This window comes from Sesamum indicum, linkage group LG9 (assembly GCF_026168435.1).
Source record: "Sesamum indicum cultivar Baizhima isolate 11 linkage group LG9, ASM2616843v1, whole genome shotgun sequence".
Classification (NCBI taxonomy): domain Eukaryota; kingdom Viridiplantae; phylum Streptophyta; class Magnoliopsida; order Lamiales; family Pedaliaceae; genus Sesamum; species Sesamum indicum.
This window is the reverse complement of record NC_142665.1, coordinates 5,784,472-5,804,217: the sequence shown is the minus strand read 5'-3', so window position 1 is coordinate 5,804,217 and position 19,746 is coordinate 5,784,472. Positions and strand designations below refer to the sequence as shown.

Below are 19,746 nucleotides of genomic sequence, written 5' to 3'. Positions count from 1 at the left end.
ATGCTCAGATGTGACTATTTTCAAGTTGATTTGATCCAGTAATTACAATATGAAAACAGTATTGGGATCAAATTTTTCCAACTATTTTGAAGAAAATAAATGCCCCGTGTCAAGTGCTTTGAATACAGCCTTAATTCTCCCAAAATAAGACGATTACAGTTTGTTCAGTACAATATTATACTGACGAACACCTTTAAAAACACTTAGAAGCTAGTTACAAGAGTAAGCTCAAATCTTAGAAATTTGAGAGAGAGGCTGAGAGAGAACATGAGGGAGAGAAGACAGATTGTAGTGGTATGGTTTTGTTGTATTGTGTATAAAATGGGTTCCACCATCAGCCTTTTACAGGCTTGATTAGCAACTACCCATTAAACACCCTCCTTGGTGCAACATTTAACCACAATGTAACAACAAGAGTTGTTTCAATTCTACCCAAACATGGCATCTAAACAAAGCAGTTGAAATCGAAAATGAGTTAAAAATAAATAAATTAATCAGTCGTTTAAAGAATAAATATTTTAATTTTTGAAAATTCAAAATTTAAATTGTTTCAAATATTTTTGCTGCAAAAAGATATATGCGGGTGGCACGCTTATGGGGCACCCCCTTTGTTCACTTTAGTATCAATAGCACTTCAAACTCAAATTTGGATTTGAACTTAATATAAGAAGTTTATTGTATTGATAAGCTTCCTATATTGGATAATAATATGAGTGTGTAAAACTCACCCCCACAACACCTTGTATATTTATCAAGTCCTATCATTGTCCCTCATTCTCCAATGTGAAACAAACATTTCTTCTCATTTCCTCAGTCTATCTTTGGACTTATTCATATAATTTTATAAAATTACAACAACTATTTATACTAGATTATATATCTACATCAGTAATACTAGAATTCACAACCTTTCAATTATAAGGTTATGAGAGCTCAACTTTACCACTCAATCAAAGCATCATCATAAAATATGTGAAGATTAAGTTATGCAACTGAGAGTAGAAAATGGGTAAAGCGGAATTTACCCTAAAAAGTATGTTCGAACACTTAAGGATAATTTCTTCGTTCAACTATAATATTATTTTATTTTTTAGGCAGAGTTTTTTTAGAGTATTTATTTTTTCAAATATTTTTTATTCAGAATATTAAGATTTGACAATCCGCAAGATGGGTGAATATAAAGATCATTTAGTAATCGCAACAAACTTAAATTTGAAAAAAAAAATTATTATTGGCTACAATACTAATGGTTATAACTAAAAATTATAGTAACTCTAGTTTTCACTATGAAAAAATTATTTTTCACAATTAAGAGTTATAATAAAAATATAAAAGTCATGACAAATGATTTAACCACCCTTTTAAAAAGTACAATCATTAACCATTGTGTGGCCGTTGTCAATGATATTTACTACAACTATTTATTTTTAACTAGCAATCAGACATGGTTAAATGTTATTTTTCTTATCATGTCAGAGGTTGTAAATATATAATTTATTAAATAAAAATTTAATAATATCAAAATAATCATTTATGAAATTATTAGTAATATAAACTAAATTCAAGCTGGTACTCACAAAAAGATAGCATGCACCCAGAACCTAAGATGATCATCACAAATCAATAAACTGCCAAACAGTTGACATTAGGAAATTATAAGGTTGACTTTTTCTTAACAAGCCAATAATTTCGGACTAATACTAAGAATTTGCAACCGTATCCACTTATATAGTATTCCTCCAAATTCTCTTCCTTTTGTCCATTACAAAGTGCTAATTACGCCTAGCTGGATAGACCGCATTGTTCTTTTTATTTCAAATTTTATTATATATCCTATTTTAATTAAAATATATACACACCATACATATAAAGATGATGTTAAATGTTAAATAAAATAGAAAATTTCTTAGTATTTAAAATGGAAAACCGAATTCACTGGATAAGGGACTATTAATTCCTCTGAAATTTATAAAAAAAATCATTACTATGTATTATTAAATGAATTAAACAATTGCATTTTTCTCCAGCAAAAATTTTTATAATTATTTTGCAATATCTGTGGTGGAAGAACTCTAGGAGGCTGTGAAAGGGTGTGATGGATACAAATTGCAAATAGTGTAATGTGTCTCCATCGACCCGACAACTTGTGATAAACGGAGGATCACTCTGTTGACTTGATGATTAATTATCTGCTCTTAATATCATGGGCGTCTTTACACGTATGGACCTGAGTCGGGCATTATCATACTCATTGATAGATAGGCCTAATTAACTGGATAAAATATGATATTCAATTCAAATCTCTTGTCAAACTATCCTTGATAATGAAGTTTACAGAGCACAGAGAAGCTTTACCGTAACTACATATGGACATCCTTTTTCTTTTTTAAGGCTAAATTGCAATTTTTGTAATTCTGGGCCAACAAACAAAGTAATGATTACACAAATCACCTGCTGTTGTTTCACCTTCTTGGCACCGGTTTGTAAAGCACAACAGTGACGAATTTTGAACGAAAGCGATGAGTGACCCCGAGTGCCACTACTGATCGTGGAGGTTCTCTGTTCTCGATGTAAAGGTGATTTAGAGTCACGTTCTGGGGTGACGGAACAGATGCACAAGGATCATAGTTGGTTGGATGGTTTAACAAAGTATGCTGCAAGTGTGGGGGCAGCGCAGGCGGTTCTCGCCCCTCGTCCTCGTTTGCAGGGTAGATGTTGTTGTAACTTGCATCTGGTGAACTGGGAACGTCAAATCCAGCAACGCTCACTTGATCCTGCAAATAATTATACATTTATGAGCACTTCTGAAAGATCCATACAGTGTTAAAGTTTCCTGACTTACTTGATCTACCCCATACTGGCCGCTCATTGTATCTCAGAGAAGCAAAGAGCCTGAAAGTATTATAGAGACTGTTTATTAGCACGCAAATGCACAGTGTATGGGGGAGAATCTAATCAAATGACAGTTAATGCTTAGAGCAGCTGCACATTGTTATTATTTATAGAAATTGTCAACTTGATTTTGGTTCATGAAATAGATGAGGTAGAGATTTGGATTATACTGCACCTAAAACAACAAAACACACTACAAGAGCTAGTAGACCATAATTCAACGCCCCCCCCCCCCCCCCCCAAAAGATAAAAAGTAAGATAAAACAAAAATTATCCAAATATAAGAAACAGAGAAGGCTAGCCTCAATCTCCTAAACTTTGATCCCAAAAATGGCCAGTAAAAGAAATACATTAAACAGAGGCCAATGTACATTACAGAAGTAGAGTGATATCTATGCATTTTCATATTCCTGAAATTATGTGCTGCTCTATGCGTTTGAATCCTCTTCGCATCAAAGCAAAAAAAGTTTTCACATTTCTTTACAGCTTATATAAAGGTCTAGCAAAGTCAATGAAGCTTTGGATATGTAGCCAGCACATGTTTGAACAGTAGAGGAGCATGATGAATACGGAAACATTTGAACCCACAAGGTTATGATGTTCCATGTTTGGTCGAAAAATAATGAATTTCTATCTAAGTCTGTATTGATTAAATAACTTTATTTCTGCATAGCTAAATCGCATCTCTCTATTGATAACAAAATGATCAGAGAAGCACAGACTTTGAGATTTTATTGAAGCCCCATATATTTCTGCATAGCTAAATCGCATCTCTCTATTGATAACAAAATGATCAGAGAAGCACAGACTTTGAGATTTTATTGAAGCCCCATATATTTCTGCAGGACTAACCTGATCTGCAATTTCTTGCAATCATGAGATTCTAGAATGAGGTTATATCTAGCAAAGGAATATCCATGTGAGAAGAGATTCCCAGAAATAAGATCTCCACTTTAGGAAATTGCGAGATTATTTTGTGGATGTTACACAAACAAAAGAGGAACATTTAACTTGTGACAGAGCATTTTTGAAGATATAGTACCGACAGATAGTATATAGAGTATTTCTGGAAGGCCTATGGCATTTGGGTTCTTCCAGCTTGTCAGTTACTAGCTTCACTCTCGATATAAGTACTAAAATCAACAATCTTCACAGCTCTGCCAAACGGTAAAAAGGATCAAAAACAAGGAAACCTTTGAAACATAGACATCATGCAGTATCTGTTTTTTTCTTTTTATCTAGGCCTTATGCTTTCGACACAAAAGTCAAGTATTGGTCATCGAGGTAAAGACAAAAATTGTTTCAGAATTTGGATCCTATTCTCGGGGCAAAAAATTGTTTCAGAATTCGGATTCTATTCTAGGGGCACAATTTAAAGATGAATCAGTTGTGTTTACCAACCAAGGGCCACGCAAAGTGACATGACAATGTAGAAACTGACAAGATCATTGCCATGACTTAGTAGCTATCCTCATTGTGGAAAGAATATTACGTTTACCATATGAAAAAAATTAAAATTAGTTTAACATTGGATAAATCTTCACGTTACTGAGTTTTGCATGAGGCTACTTTCCGTGGTGTCTGCCATCACGTTACAAATGTTTCCACGCATCATAACCCATTGACACGTAGTCAGTAGCCAACACAAAGAGAAATAAGGACATGTAACTGAAGACGATATTGCCATGACTCTATACCATTTTGATGATAGAAATGGTTCAATCATTAGAAATCTGTGGAAAACACTACGAACTGAAACTTGTAAACAATAAAAGCACGGATCCCAACCATCCACAACCATAGAACTCTTGAGACCTCAACGAAAACATAATTTGCAGGAAATGATATTAAAAAGTTCAAACAAAATTTGCATTTTACCAAACCAAAATGCAATAACAAAGAGAGATAACGAAACGAAAACCTGATCTAAAGGAGTAACCACAGTGACCAATTTCATAAACTTTTCTTACTCATCATAGATAACAGAAACTATCTTCTGCTTATAGAAGAAAATTGAAACAAAAGAAATTCAAATTCAGACAAACACATGCAACCACTGCAAAATAACAGTTCATTTTCACAAAATACTTCAAGATGCAAAACTGACAGAAAATCCAATATAAATGTTGATGACCAAATTATTGCATCATAAAACCAGAAATGAACCTCAGTGAAGTAGACTTGGCCGCTCCACTTCTCAATCAACAGACTCTCACCCAAATTCCTCTTCAGTACTCAATGCAGAATGCGAGAAAAATCAAATCTTTATGTAAAAGGCCAAAGAACCAAAATTATATTCTGCAAAAAATTTCATGCAATGAAATAAATGTTTTAGCCCATCATATATTTCGACGAATTGAGAGCACCCAGAACGCATAAGTCTAAATTCCAATAACATAGAACAAATTCAAAATCCAATTAAGCCCACACTCCTATACAAAGCTACAAACTAAATAAAAGCACGTAAAACCCATCAATGATTTGAACGGAAAATAAACTAAAATAGAACATTTAGCACAAATTTCACCTGAAAAATGGTAGCGTAGAAATGCAAAAGAAGAAAAAAAGCAGAGAGTTCATAAAGCATTACAAGCGAGAGAAAAGAGAAAAGAAGATACAGAAGAAATCTTTATTTGTAGCTTATAAAAGAAAGAAAGAAAGAAGGTCAAATCACCTAGTAAAATCCGCCAATGGATTCTTAAGACATATACGTTCGCGTCAATGAGTATGTATCAATTCTCTCTACTTTCATATGTGAGAAAATAACCCTTTCATTTTTGCTTCAGAGCAGAGAATTAATTTACTTTTTTTCTTTTCTTTTGGTACAGAGAATTAATCAACATTCCTACTATTATGTGTTTATTATAGTTATTTATTTATGTGAAGAAACCAGAGTTGGGCCAATAGTTGGTGGAAAATTATGCAAATGGAGGTCCAAATTGTTGGGCCTAGACGTAGCTTTGGGCCCCAGCCTTGCCCAATATTTGCACTAATTTTCCAATTAAACTGGAGATGGAGCAAGCTCAAGTGTTAACGTAGGCCAATTTTGGTAGTTCATAAATTAGACAACCATTTAAGAATTTCAAGAAGTCAAAGAAGTTACTGTAAATCATGACCTATGTATATATTTGTACTATTATATTAAGTCTAAGCCTCATGTTTACTTGGAGAATGAGTTATTTGGGTTGTAGGATAGATTATATGCAGTTTACTTTATAAAATCGTAAGTGGGATACTTCATGTCATTTTATGTTTACTTGTTATGTTTTTCATACCGATTAACTATGAAATAACCTTCCACCGTTGCTATTAGTTTTAGAGATTATAATGAATTTATTATTAAAAAAAAATTTCATTCGTCCCGGTTACTCCATCGTAGTCGGACGATGAGCAGCACCAAGGTGCACCATTCAAACAAATTGTGGGAACATAAATTTACTATTTTTCCCTATGTTTGATCCTTATTTTGGTGACAAAGAGGGATTTTTGAACCAAAGAATTTGAAGACGGGGAGAGACGTGGTGAGGAAGAAGATAGGGGATGCGGAGGAGGAAGGACGGTGATAAATGAATGAGAATGAAGATAGAATAGATAAATGATTCCAACTAATAAAATAAATTAACTTTAAATGTGTGTAATCAAAGATTTATTGACAAATCCAATCGGATCAAATGACAGTATTTTTTATGAAAGAATTAAATATCTTGGAGGCATTTTAGTTCAGGCACATCATGGCAACCAAGGTAGTTACTATGGGGTCTTCTACTTAACAAATATGTAGTCTCACTTACGAGTTTGCGGGCAGCAAAATACAGCTCCTCAAGGGAACGATTGATATTGTCTATATAAAGTTCGAGTCTTATGAATGTAGGTAATTAGTTCATTTTAATAGTAGTATGTTGTTTATTGTTTGTTATGAAGTTATTAGCATGTTGTTTCTTTATTTATTCTAAGTAGTTGGTAATTTAAAATTATTTACAATTTTGAATGTAGTCATAGCATATTAATTGATTCAAAAATATTAATATATCTTCAGAAAATATATATATATATATATATATATATATATATTGAAGTCCACTGTAATGAGTTTGACCCATCTATATATAGATGACTACAAATCAAAATTTGCTTGTCTTTTAGGTAAGTTGTCATGCATATGCTCCGATTGATATTTTGTATTGGCGTAAAGTGCCAAGTCAAAAAAGAATGACATGCTAGATTTATTGAAGGTAGTTTTCATCAATTATTTAGTTAATTATTTGAACTATTTTCACAAATATATTTAAATGACAGTATTTTTCTTATAGGAGAAATTTGTTCTTCCTGTTGGCATTGAGGAGTGGATTTTGCAATCAATTGGTAAAAAAATGGAGAAATTAGAAAGGTGGCCTGAAATTTGATCATTTTGATCCCAAAATATGTATTTAATATATTTTTGTAGATTTTATTTTGAATGTAAGATAAGAGAGGATAATGTATCCGGGTTTTTAGGTGGAATAAGTTAACCCAACACAAGACAAGTAATTATATTAGGGTCTGGAAGACCGATTTTGAGTCACTGGGAAGCAGACTAATAGAAATCTATCCTTGATAATGTAAGTTTACAGAGCACAAGGAATCTTTACCATAGCAACCTATGGAAATCCTTTTACTTCTTTTAAGGCAAATTGAGATTTTGTTCATTCTACATCGGCATCAATCAATACAGAGATAAAGGGCCAACGAATGAAGTAATATTACAGAAATCACCTGCTGTTGTTTCACCTCCTTCTTGGCACTGGTTTGTAAAGCACAACAGTGACGAATTTTGAACGAAAGCGATGAGTGACCCCAAGTGCCACTACTGATCGCGGAGCTTCTCTGTTCTCAATGTAAAGGTGATTTAGAGTGACATTCTGGGGTGATGGAATGGATGCACAAGGATCACTGTTGGTTGGATGGTTTAACAAAGTATGCTGCAAGTGGGGGGGCAGCGCAGGCGGTTCTCGCCCTTCCTCCTCGTTTGCAGGGTAGACGTTATTGTAACTTGCATCTGGTGAACTGGGAACATCAAATCCAGCGACGCGTACTTGATCCTGCAAACAATTATACATTTACGAGAACTTCTGAAAGAGCCACACAGTGTCAAAGTTTCCTGACTTACTTGATCTACCCCATATGGGCCGCTCATTGTATCCTAGCAAAGCAAAGAGCCTGAAAGTATTATAGAGATCATTTATTAACATCAGTGCAAATACCCGGTCCACAAGAGAATCTAATCAAACGACAGTTAATGCTTTGAACTCAAATTGCTTAGAACAGAACATGGTCAAATAACACTACAAGAGCATGTAGACCATAATTCAAATAAAGCAACATAATCCAAATACGAGAAACAGAGAGGGCTAATACTAGAACTAGTCTCAATCTCATAATCTTTGATTCCAAAAATGGCCAGTGAAGGTGCTAGTAGAGCATGATGAATACAGAAACATTACAACCTACAAGATAATGAATTTCCATGTTTGATTGAAACATAAAGAATTTCTATCTCAGTCTTTAGTTATAAAATAACTTTATTTCTGCATAGCTAAAGGGCATCTCTATATTAATAACAAAATGATCAGAGAAGTACAGATTTTGAGATTTTATTAAAGCTACATATATTTCTGCAGGACTAACCTAATCTGCAATTTTTCTTGCAATCATGACATTCTAGAATGAGACTATATCTAGGAAAGGAACATACATGTGAGAAGAGATTCTCAGAAAGAAGATCTCCACTTTAGGAAATTGCGAGATAATTTTGTGGATGTTACACAACCAAAAGTGGAAAATTTAATTTGCAAGAAAGCATGCTCGAAGATATAGTACCGATGGTTAATATTGAATTATGTATATAGCGTATTTCTGGAAGGTTATGGCATTTAGGTTCTTCCAGCTTGCCAGTTACAAGCTTCACCCTAACTATAAGTACTACAAATGACAATCTTTGCACCTGTGCCAAACAGAAACACAGACAATACACAGCATTTCTTGCTTTTTTTTTTTTTTTTTTTTTGGCTTTTGTCACAGCCTTATGCTTTTGACACAAAAGCCAAGTGTCTATCATTGAGGTAAAGATAGAAAAGAGTTTCAGAATTCTCATTCTATTCTTAGCACAACTTAAACATGAATCGACTGCGTGTTTACCAACCAATGCCCACACAGTGACGTAACAATATAGAAGACAAGACCATTGCCGTGACTCAGTAGCTATCCTCACTGCAGAAAGAATATTACGTTTACCGTATGGAAAAAAATTAAAATTTAGCAGTTTTAAATTGGATAAAGGTCGGCATAACTCATTTTTACATGAGGCTACTTTCTGTAGCGTCTGCCATCATGTTACAAAAGTTTCGATGCATCACAACCCATGTACACGTATTCAGTAGCCAACACGTAAAGAAATAAAGACACGTAACTGAAGCCAGCATGGCCACGACTCTATAATATTTTGATGATAGAAATGGTTTCAGCCATTAGAAATCTGTGGAAAACACTGTGAACTAAAAAATCTTGTAAACAATAAAAGCAGCAACGGATTAAAACCCAACATCTAACCATCTACAACCATAGAACTCTGAGACATAAACTAAAACATAATTAGCAGCAAATGCTATAAAAAAATTCTAGCAAATTTGCATTTCACCGATAACAAAGAGAGCTACCGAAACGAAAACCTGATCTAAAGGAGAAACCCAAGAGACCACTTTCATAAAATTTACTTACTTGTCATAGATAACAGAAATTATCTTCTGCTTATTGAAGAAAATTGAAACAAAAGAAATTCAAATTCAGACAGTCACATGCAACCGCTGCAAAATAACAGTTCATTTTCACAAAATACTTCAAGATGCAAAACTGACAGAAAATCGAATATAAATGTTAATGAGGCCAAATTATTGCATCATAAAACCAGAAATGAACCTCAGTGAAGTGGGCTTGGCTGCTTCACTTCTCAATCAACAGACTCTTACCCAAATTCCTCTTCAGTACTCAATGCGAGAAAAATCAAATCTTTATGTAAAAGGCCCAATACCCAAAACTTTCATCTGCAAAAAAAATCCATGCAATGAAATAAATCTTAGCCCATCACATATTTAGAGGAATTGAGAGAACCCAGAACGCATAAGTCTAAATTCCGATAACATAGAACCAATTCAAAATCCAATTAAGCTCAAACTCCTGTACGAAACTAAAAACTAAATAAAAAGCACGTAAAACCCATCAATAATTTGAAAGCAAAAATAAAATAGAATAGAACATGGTAGCGTACAAAAGAAGAAGAAAAGCTCAGAATTCATAAAGAATTACAAGCGAGAGAAAACAGAAAAGAAGATACAGAAGAAATCTTTATCCGTAGCTTTCGAAAGAAAGAAAGTCAAATCACCTAGTAAAATCCGCCACTGGATTCTTGAGACTTATATGTTTGCGTCAATGAGTTCATCTATGAATTTCCTCTACTTTGATTTGTGAGAAAACAACCCTTTTCTTTTTCCTCCAGAGCAGAGAATTATGTCACCCTCTTCTCTTTTTCGGTACAGAGAATTATTTTACATCCCTCATTATTATGTGTTGATGGCCATTTAATATTTATTTATGTGATGAAGAAAACAAAGTTGGGCCTATAGTTGTTCAAAGTTTATGGGCTTGCATTCTATTGAACCTACACTTAACTAAATTGGAAGTGCAGCTCTCTCAAATGTCTGGTTAGCATAATTAGGTCCAATTTTGGTAGTTCATATAAGAAATTGAAAAATGTCTCTCTTGTAAGATGTAATTTGGCATTTATTTTACTATATTGCTTGCGTATTAGTAGACTCTTTAGGACCGACATATAAATCCAGTTAGTTGGCGTATCCACGCTCTTGAAAGCTGTTGATGAGATGACCTTTACTTTTTTGAATTTCGTATATTGTGATTATCATCAGTTTTTTATAGAATTAATTAAATTTTAGCCTCTGTAAATATATTAAAATATAACAATGTGGTTTTTCTAAATTTTTTAAATAGAAGCTCATTGTCTTCCATATCAGACGATTGCATTGCAATTCTTTTAAAACTTCAGAGGGGTTGCATTGTATTTTTCTTTTAAGAATTTTTTTTTGTTTATTACAATTTCCACGTGGAGGCTTGTTGCATTTAGCCAAAATTTATAAATAGTGTAGTGTCCTTTACATGGTAGTCAAGTTAACTTATTTTGCCATGAATTCTAAATTTTGATGTGTGCATCAAACTTGTGAAGCAGCTTAATTCCTAACTTTAATATTCAAAGCTCAGACAACCGGTTCGGGTTTTCACTCGTGTGTGTTTTCTGGTACTGTTGCCTGAAAAGCAAAAATGTGATTACGTTCAGCAAGTATAATAAACTATGCTTGGTGAAAATTAAATAATTGAAAACAGGCTAAAAATCTGTTGATTTGAATTTGCTTTCGTTGAGAGTCGAACTCAAGACCTCCCGCTTACTAAACGGGTGCTCTAACCAACTGAGCTACGAAAGCAGATGTCAAGTGCTCATTTTTCATCTAATATATACAAGAGCGAAGATGAACTAATAACTGTGGCTCTACGTTAATGATTTCTCTTTGCCAGTCCTCTATAACAATACACATCTATTTTTATCTTATGATTCGGGGTTGCTAGTTTGATTGCATGCAAATTTTCTGATCATTTTACTCCTCAAAGGAGGAACAAAGAATATGTGGATGTGTATATTAAAAATTCTATAAGTTTGATACCAACAATAAAATTCCTTGGACTTGCAAATTGATTTGTGGGGAAGAGTAACAAGTATCACTTTGTTGGTTCAAGCGCAACGCGACGACAGTTTGATAAATCATTTTTTGCAGCGTAGAATATGTATTAGACATCAACACGCTTTCGACATACGTCACATGGCATTTGCTCGTCCAAAAAATAAAAAGAAAAAAGGGTTATAGTATCGGACATATTGTTTAGTGTATCCGACACGTATAAGGACACAACTAGATTTTCTTTATAATTTCAAGAAGTATGGTGGCTTAGAAAAAAAAGAAAAAAAAATTACTTAATTTGACTTTTCACTCTTAATGATTGTGAAAAACACTTTTTTTTTCTTCATCTCTTATTTTCAATGTTTTTTCTTCGTTATCTATTTCATGGAGAGAACTCACCCGGAGAGAGGTCGGGATTTATATTTCAAGCTCTATTTTCTTATAATAATGAATTATTTATGTACATTTTTTAAGCTATGTACTTGAAATTAAGAACTTATACTTAGAACACGTTCATATTATTTTAATGTTATTTTCATTATCTACTTTAATTATGATGCCAAATATTACATGTCTTAATTTATCACAATACATAAAATTAACATAAAATACATATGATATGATATCGCATCCGTATCGACATATTCGTGTCCATACAGGTACGAAGAGAACTAGAAGGAGATCAATGCATCTTCCAAAATTTGCTAAGTAACTTGCCCAAAGTTTATTCTGTGAAATGTTACATAATTTGTTTAAAAATGCAGTTACTAGCCTAAGGCCGAAAAAAAAAAAAAAAAAAGAAAGAAAGAAGAAGAAGAAGAAGCAGCAGCAGCAGCAGCAGCAAACAACATAGACTTGAAATTATCAGTTTTTGTGTCGTCAATATGATGGTTGTTTTTTGAATAATTTTCCCTCTCAATCTTAATTATCGTTGACATGCAAATTGACTTCACCCTTCACGCAGTGGGTTGAGTTGGGGATATGAAGTATATGTGGAGTGCGTGAAAATCAGAGATTTCGGCAAATTATTGAGCTATGTGAGCTTAAATTAGTAAAGGTATTGAAGTTCGAGTTGTTGAGTAAAGTTGCTTCCTTTGACCTATCTAGACTCCTCTTTTAGTACAGAGATGAGACAATTAGGGAGTTGGTTGAGCATGATGTTGGTATTTTCGGATTCTTTGATAAGCCTACCTTCATGAGATTTTATTGGTCCAATTGTATATGCGCCACCATGCTAGCAGGAATCGGAGTACCACATCAACAAAATATATTACCTGTTGGAGCCTAGCTCGCTTTATCTAGAAAATCCAGCTAGTGTGGTTATCCCTACCTACATGTCTTCCGTATAATATTTTGTGTGAGGTGAAAAGTGATGTAAACGTGTTGATTGAGCTGACCAAGTCGCAAATATATTGTAAACGGACTTAGATTGGTTTGACTTCACCAGCAGATTTCAACTGGACCGGAAGTGGTATTTTGCTTCTTAAACTTTGTGTACTTTCTTCTCTTATTTTTACCTTAATTGGACTATAATTCTTTAATTGGATTAAGTATTTTTTAAAATATATATTTTTTAATATTTTGAACATTGTCTAATATGTATATTGGATCCAATTCCTTGAGTCTCGAGTCAAAAAGAAAAAAGAAAATTAATGAGTGGAGCTTCAAATTTTGACAAATCCACCGCAAATTTGTCCCTACACGTAATCCCCCATGGAGCCAGAGACTGGCTATTAACAAAAGTTGGTAATATGTTGCATCGTAGTCCAAATTTTGCTTATATTTAAAATTGATTTATTTCATGTCAAATACTGTTTTTTTTAATTAAAAAGTTATCCTTGACCTGCATGCATGCAGTTTAGACTATAGATATCACAAGTAGAGTCCTGGATAATCTTTAATTAAATAATGATATGGACGGCGCCAATGGATTATGATAATTAGATGCTTAATTAATCATTTATGGTACACCTTTTAATGTCGAAAGTAGAGTACTAATTACCCCTAATAAATAATTAAACTTTGAAATGGGATTATGATGGCAGAACTCCAATATTGACGGCCCTCATTTTTTTAACCCAAAAAAATAACAAGAAAAAATAGTTTGAATTAAATGATGCTTGAGTATTATGCCGGATATACCTACACGTATTACACTCCCCTTCCATGAAATTTGCTGTAATTACATGTAAATCTCTTATGATTTGAAAATTTACATCAATGCCTCTGAAATTTGCTTTCATCTAATAAATAAATCCCTTCATTGGTCAAAATTCATCGAATTTGCTGATATTAACAAAAAAAAAATTAGAAAAAAATCTATGTTTACCCCCGATTGACTTATTAGTGACTTATCGGATGTCAAATAAATCTTTTTATGATTAAATTACCCTTATACAATTTCACGTGTTAATGCATGTGAGGAGGTACATCTTTACCGTTATAAAAGTAGCTTAGTTCGAAAAAATTGTTTAACCTACAATAAGTCGTTAATAAATCAATCGAGGGTGAATAACAATTTTCATTCAACTTTTTTGTTAATATCAACAAATTTAGTGAATTTTGAGTAATGGTGGGACTTATTTGTCAGATAGAAGCAAACTTCGGGACTGTTAGATGTAATTTCTCAAACTCTAGGAGATTTACGTGTAATTATACCAAATCTCAAGGGAAAGGAGTGTAATCATTCCTAAAAAAATTGGGACAATTACATTCTCCTCTTATAAAGTTTGGTCTAATTACACATAACCCCCTATAGTTTGAAAAATTATATTTACTATCCCTGAGGCTTGCTTTTGCCTAACAAATAAGTTCATCCATTAGTCAAAATTAATAGAAAAATGGATAAAAATTTAGTTTATCCCAAATTAACTTATTTTTATTTATTGCAATTCAAACAATTTTTTTTATGATTAAATTCGCCTTATACTTATTTACATATTAATGCGTGTGAGAAGGTATATATATCTTCACCAGTCGAGTGCAATTATGAACTTTCATTCAGTATTATTATTATTTTTTTATTAATGTTAACAAATTCAATGAATTTTGACTAAAGAATGTCCTATTTGTTAAATGGAAGCAAAACTAAAAAAATACTAGAGGTAATTTTTAAAACACAAAAAATCTGCATATAATTATATCAAATTTTAAAAAGTAGAGTATAATTATCCCCAAAAAAATTTGGATCACACACATTTTAGACCGATTCATTAAGATCCAACCCATTTGCCACTTCTAAATGTAATCAAGTATGTCCATAATAATAATACTAAGGGGGGAGTCGAGCTCGACCTAATTTTTTATTATTATTAGATTAAATCATGAGAATCATCAAATTTTTACATAAATTTATAAGTAATAAAATAGATTACATAATGCAGACTATATTATAAATATACCAAAATATAGTATTATATGTTAATTTATTGTTATAAATATAAACTACTAATTAGTTTAGTAGTTTTACAATAGTAAAATATACCAAAAAAATTCATATTGAATAATTTAAAATTTTAAAAAAGTATCTGTTATCTGAAATAATGCAATTGAAATACATAAAGCCATGATTTCCAACCTACGTGCAGTTTTTAGCGGCTGATCATAGCTTTAGGATAACACCCTATTAGCTTCAACAATGTTTCATCCCATGTCCACGACCATGAGGAGAGTAGGAACCAGCCCACAATCACGTTGTCAAAACTCTAAAAATGCTTCACTAGAAGAATTATAACAGAAAAATTGCATAAAACCCCCATATATTTTTAAAATTTAGCTAAAAACTCTCTGTGCTAAAAGAATAGGCAAAAAAAATCCTGTGTTTTCCAAAATATTGCATACTCTCCCCTTCCGTTAGGGTTAAATTTTTGCTAAGTTGACTATTATACCCTTCTTATAACAACCATTATATTTGAATGTAAAAAATAAAGAGTCCAAATTTTAAGCAATTTATATATATTTATATATACATTATATACAACGTAATACACTATTCCCCAAAATCTTTTCTCTAAGATTCCAACGTTGTCTGAAAGAATTGTCGGCCATAACTTATACCATTCGAATCCTCTCCTTAAGGTGAACATGTCTATATCCAGGAACTATTGTTGAGTTGGAACACAAAGCCTTCCAACTGTCAACCGGTGCATATGTGCTATGGTACTTTTTCTGGACGTTCAAACCGCATATCAAAGGGTTCCAATATTGTTGCAAACTTATCAGTGTAGATGGGACCACAAAGTACAAGCACAAAATATTGATTATTGTTGTCATGAATGGAAATCAACAGGTACTCCCTCTTGTTTTTGCAATTGTCCATTAAGAATCATATTCATCTTGGAAGTGGTTTCTTAGATAATTGAGCAAACATGTTATACGGGGGCGACGTGGAATGTACTATATTTCTGACCGTCATCCCTGTACCATTAAAGCAGTACCTGAAAATTCGAATTTTGTGCCACCTCACGGCATGCACCGGTATTGCTTGAGGCTTGTGTGTTCCAATTTCACCAGTCGTTTAAAAAATATCGTGTTGAAGGATCTTTGTGGGAGAGTTGGCTCTGAATATCAAATCAGAAAATAGTGAAGGATTTAATGGCTTACAGGAATACATATTCTAAGTATTTGAACTTGTGCATTCTGAAGATTATTGAGATGTCCCAAAATTTGAGTTGGTCCACGACACTACTATTTGTATTTCTACATACCCTTATTGAAACCAAACATCACGTATTCACAACGGGATGGATTGGCTGCAAACGCGTGAAAGGCAACAAACCCAACAAAGAGATTCTTCTACACAATCAAATGTGCCGGTGCGGGGTTGTCAACATTAATTGTATAGCTCATTGTATTTTTTTAGAATTGTATAAAAAATATACACTATTACATTCGTATAGTTCAATGTATTTTTAAAATTAATACAATATTAACATTATAATTTTTTGAATTTTAATATATTGTTAAAAATTAATTAAATATAATTAATTTATAAAATAAAATTAGACCAAAAAAATAAAGACAAGTCGTGGATCGGATCCACGACATGGGGTGATCCGCTACTCGATATATTTTTATTATAGATTTTAAATAAATTATATTTATATAATATATATGTTTTAATAATATTTAAATATTTAAACCTCTTTCACACCTACTAATGGTACCATTGAGGTGTTAGATGTGCATGTTTCATCACAAATATTATGTGGAGAATAATAAACAAACGTTGCTGCATGAAAATCTATTAATGTGACCACCAACACCAATTAATGTTCCTTCATGAATACAGATCCTGATGTATGAAGACCAAGCAAAATAATGCGTTAATTTACTATCACGGATGATATTTGAATCTCATATGTATTGGTATTTTTCTCATTTTTGTATAAATTATTATAATTTATTTATTATTATTAGTCATTTTAATATATTTATTGAATTGAAATATTAATAGTTTAATATATCGAGATTAATTATTATAATTTATTTATCGGTATTAATCTAAAAAAATAAATAAATGAAGTATAGGAGCATGTACGTTTGGAATGAAAGTCCATTTTAAAAAATACTTTTTTATAAGTGATTTTTTTGAAGTCTTTCTAATATTGTACGTTTTTTAAAAAAATCTATTAATTATCGCTTTGTGAAAATTGAATTATAAAGATGTAATTTATTCTAAAAGTCTACTTATACTAAAATACATGGGGATAAATTATTATTTATTTTTATAAAAAATAATCTGTTCATTTTCAATATCACATGAAGATAAATTGATATTCACCCTATATATATCTTAATTATTTAAAACCGATGTATTCAGTATTGAACGTAACCTACATATACTCATTGGATAAGCAATATATGAATTTATTCATAATCAGAAATATATGTTTGAATTAACATCACTCGCCACTTTTTACAGTGAAAAATTATGTGACACGAAATTCGAGAATGATACGAAATCAAGAGTTGTAGGTGTGTTGTCAAGACTCTGATAGTTACGCCGTCTATTGTTCTTCAATCTGAGAAACTTGTTTGGCTACCCACAAATTAATGTTGAGATTTTAAATATCTTACTGTGAATTAATTTTTTAAAATATATATACGGCGACTAGATTTTATATACGCATATTACATTGATGCAATATCCAACCCAATAATGAAATATGTTGTCTGTTTAGTGGATTTAAATATAATATAATTTACATTAACTAGCGGTCGAAGGGTATTCGATGTTTTTACATAATTAAGTTTTCGTTATATATTTAATTAAATAAAAAAAGAAGAAATGTAAAATAATTTTTATTGAACCTAATAAAATGAACTAATTTTGAATGCATACGAATAAGAAATTATTACTAAAATGATTTAATAAAAAATATAATTATTCTTTAAAACTAAATAGAATTATGGGCATTTTAGGTGATCTGTATTTTGCCAATAATAGTGGTTGCTCTGGGAGTTTGTCTCTTAATAAATAGTATAAATTTATTATAAAAATATATATCTAACTATTTATTAAAGATGTGACCCACAAAGTAATTAATTTGAATAAAAAAATATTTATTTGTGTTTTCCCAAGATATCCTACTTTTGTCAATTAACACTCGCAATAATTTTGTATTCATGGATATTTAATATTATTTCTTTTTAATTTTGATAAATTATTTATTTTATCTTTGATTTTATTATTTAATCAGACAAAAAATATAATAACATTTTAAATTACACATACATTAATTGAGTGTATTTCAATAGTTAGTATAAGTTTATTTTTTTAATTTTATTATGATAAAAAGTGTGCTTAATATTTTCTTTTTCATGAATGTGTATATATATATTGGATAAATTACAACGTATTTTTCTAAAATTTATCATAATTATAAATATATCATATTATTTTAAAAATTAAAATACGTTTCTAAAATTAACAATTCTATAAAAAAAAATACACATTATAGTTAATTAAACGATAATTAATTAAAAAAATATTTATAATTTAAAAAAACTCATTATAATTCATTCTATATTTTTAAAAATTTCGCACAGCCACGGATCGTGTGTCCCGACGAGTATTTATAACTAAAAGTCGTTGTTGGAGAGGGGATTGGCAGAGTGGGGGTTGGTGCGTGTCACGTGTCAAACCATGATGGGGGGTGTGATAACTCCGGCAGAGCCTCGTGAAAGCCACGTGAAGTCTTCCCCACCTGAAAAAGATCTGGTTCCGTCCCACCTCTGGCCGCCGTGTGCCACCACCTTCAATTAAGCCACAAATTCGCACTTTTTAACTTTTTTCATTATGGGGACCAAACTTGAAGATTTAGCTCACCATGTACAATAGGGTGGCTGCTGTCACTCATTTTTTATTTAAAACTATGTAAAAGTTTAACACTATTTTATGAAATAATAATTCAATCTATTTATAAATAAATGGCATAAATATAAATTTATAGTTAAAAATAAGAAAGAATTGCATAATATGGGCATCCAGCTTTAATGGGTTTTTTGCTTTTTCTTTTTTTGTTTTGTTTTGTTTCATAAGAGGTTCTTGATAATTTATTTTTTCAGAATCTTTTCTTAACATTCCAATTTTCGCAAAAGTGTATGTTAGCCCAGAAACGAAAATAAGATGGTATAAAAATTTAATTTTTGCTATATTATAAATGAATACGGTTTAAAAATTATGAAAAATTAATATTATTAATTATAGTTAAATAAAATTAAAGCAAAAATTTAAATTTTTTAGCACGATTAATCAATATTCGTCATGATTTTTTACCATAGCCAAAATATTTATCATAGTTCTGGTTATGATTAATGTTTTGACCACATTTGCAGAAACAACGGCTAATGACTGTTGTGAAGCTGTGGTTGATTTGTATTTACAATTATTTTATTTTTTTTGGTTATAATAATTAACCCTAACGAAAAATTATATTTTTTTTAGTGAGATGTCTTTGCTTTCAAATTATATAACGCTATATTTTGATTGATGGATTTGAATTTAATAAACAAAATTAAAAAGAGATTTCAAATGATTCAATATTAGAAGGAAAAAAAAAAAAGTTGATGTCTG

The 19,746-nt window shown here is 31.5% G+C and overlaps 2 protein-coding genes and 1 non-coding gene across 19 annotated transcripts; all 3 read right to left on the bottom strand.

Annotated features, from left to right (window-relative positions):
• Window positions 1-2,268: 2,268 nt before the first annotated feature.
• Window positions 2,269-5,726, bottom strand: LOC105170737 (SNF1-related protein kinase regulatory subunit beta-3). Of its 13 annotated transcripts, none has more exons than XM_088884441.1 (5): window positions 5,567-5,726; window positions 5,059-5,155; window positions 3,935-4,049; window positions 2,843-2,892; window positions 2,269-2,774 (listed from the first exon to the last, which is right to left on the bottom strand). In XM_088884441.1, exons 4-5 carry the CDS (start codon window positions 2,867-2,869, stop codon window positions 2,463-2,465), a joined length of 339 nt encoding a protein of 112 aa, XP_088740567.1. In that variant the 5' UTR covers window positions 2,870-2,892; window positions 3,935-4,049; window positions 5,059-5,155; window positions 5,567-5,726; the 3' UTR covers window positions 2,269-2,462. The 13 variants fall into 13 exon arrangements, with proteins under 13 accessions (XP_088740567.1, XP_088740564.1, XP_088740565.1 ...); XM_088884438.1 differs by lacking the exon at window positions 5,567-5,726 and adding an exon at window positions 5,420-5,557 and having other exon boundaries at window positions 5,059-5,190; XM_088884439.1 differs by lacking the exon at window positions 5,567-5,726 and adding an exon at window positions 5,420-5,557 and having other exon boundaries at window positions 3,939-4,049; window positions 5,059-5,190.
• A 1,784-nt stretch (window positions 5,727-7,510) lies between these two features.
• LOC105170738 (SNF1-related protein kinase regulatory subunit beta-3) lies at window positions 7,511-10,496 on the bottom strand. 5 transcript variants are annotated; one of them, XM_020696584.2, is made up of 5 exons: window positions 10,307-10,496; window positions 9,844-9,968; window positions 9,067-9,138; window positions 8,039-8,088; window positions 7,511-7,970 (listed from the first exon to the last, which is right to left on the bottom strand). In XM_020696584.2, the coding sequence occupies exons 4-5, from the start codon at window positions 8,063-8,065 to the stop codon at window positions 7,656-7,658; spliced, it is 342 nt and encodes a 113-aa protein (XP_020552243.1). In that variant the 5' UTR covers window positions 8,066-8,088; window positions 9,067-9,138; window positions 9,844-9,968; window positions 10,307-10,496; the 3' UTR covers window positions 7,511-7,655. The 5 variants fall into 5 exon arrangements, with proteins under 5 accessions (XP_020552243.1, XP_020552244.1, XP_011089940.1 ...); XM_020696585.2 differs by having other exon boundaries at window positions 9,071-9,138; XM_011091638.3 differs by lacking the exon at window positions 9,067-9,138.
• Window positions 10,497-11,343: 847 nt separating this feature from the next.
• Window positions 11,344-11,417, bottom strand: TRNAT-AGU (transfer RNA threonine (anticodon AGU)). Its single transcript has one exon. It is a non-coding gene; the product is annotated as a tRNA-Thr (tRNA).
• Window positions 11,418-19,746: the final 8,329 nt, after the last annotated feature.

Excerpts from the sequence above, each read along its gene's own strand:
- LOC105170737 (XM_088884441.1), bottom strand. The coding sequence starts at position 2,869 with ATGAGCGGCCAGTATGGGGTAGATCAA. Across the intron at positions 2,775-2,842 it reads GCCAGTATGGGGTAGATCAA|GATCAAGTGAGCGTTGCTGG; the intron begins GTAAGTCAGGAA and ends AATTATTTGCAG.
- LOC105170738 (XM_020696584.2), bottom strand. The coding sequence starts at position 8,065 with ATGAGCGGCCCATATGGGGTAGATCAA. Across the intron at positions 7,971-8,038 it reads GCCCATATGGGGTAGATCAA|GATCAAGTACGCGTCGCTGG; the intron begins GTAAGTCAGGAA and ends AATTGTTTGCAG.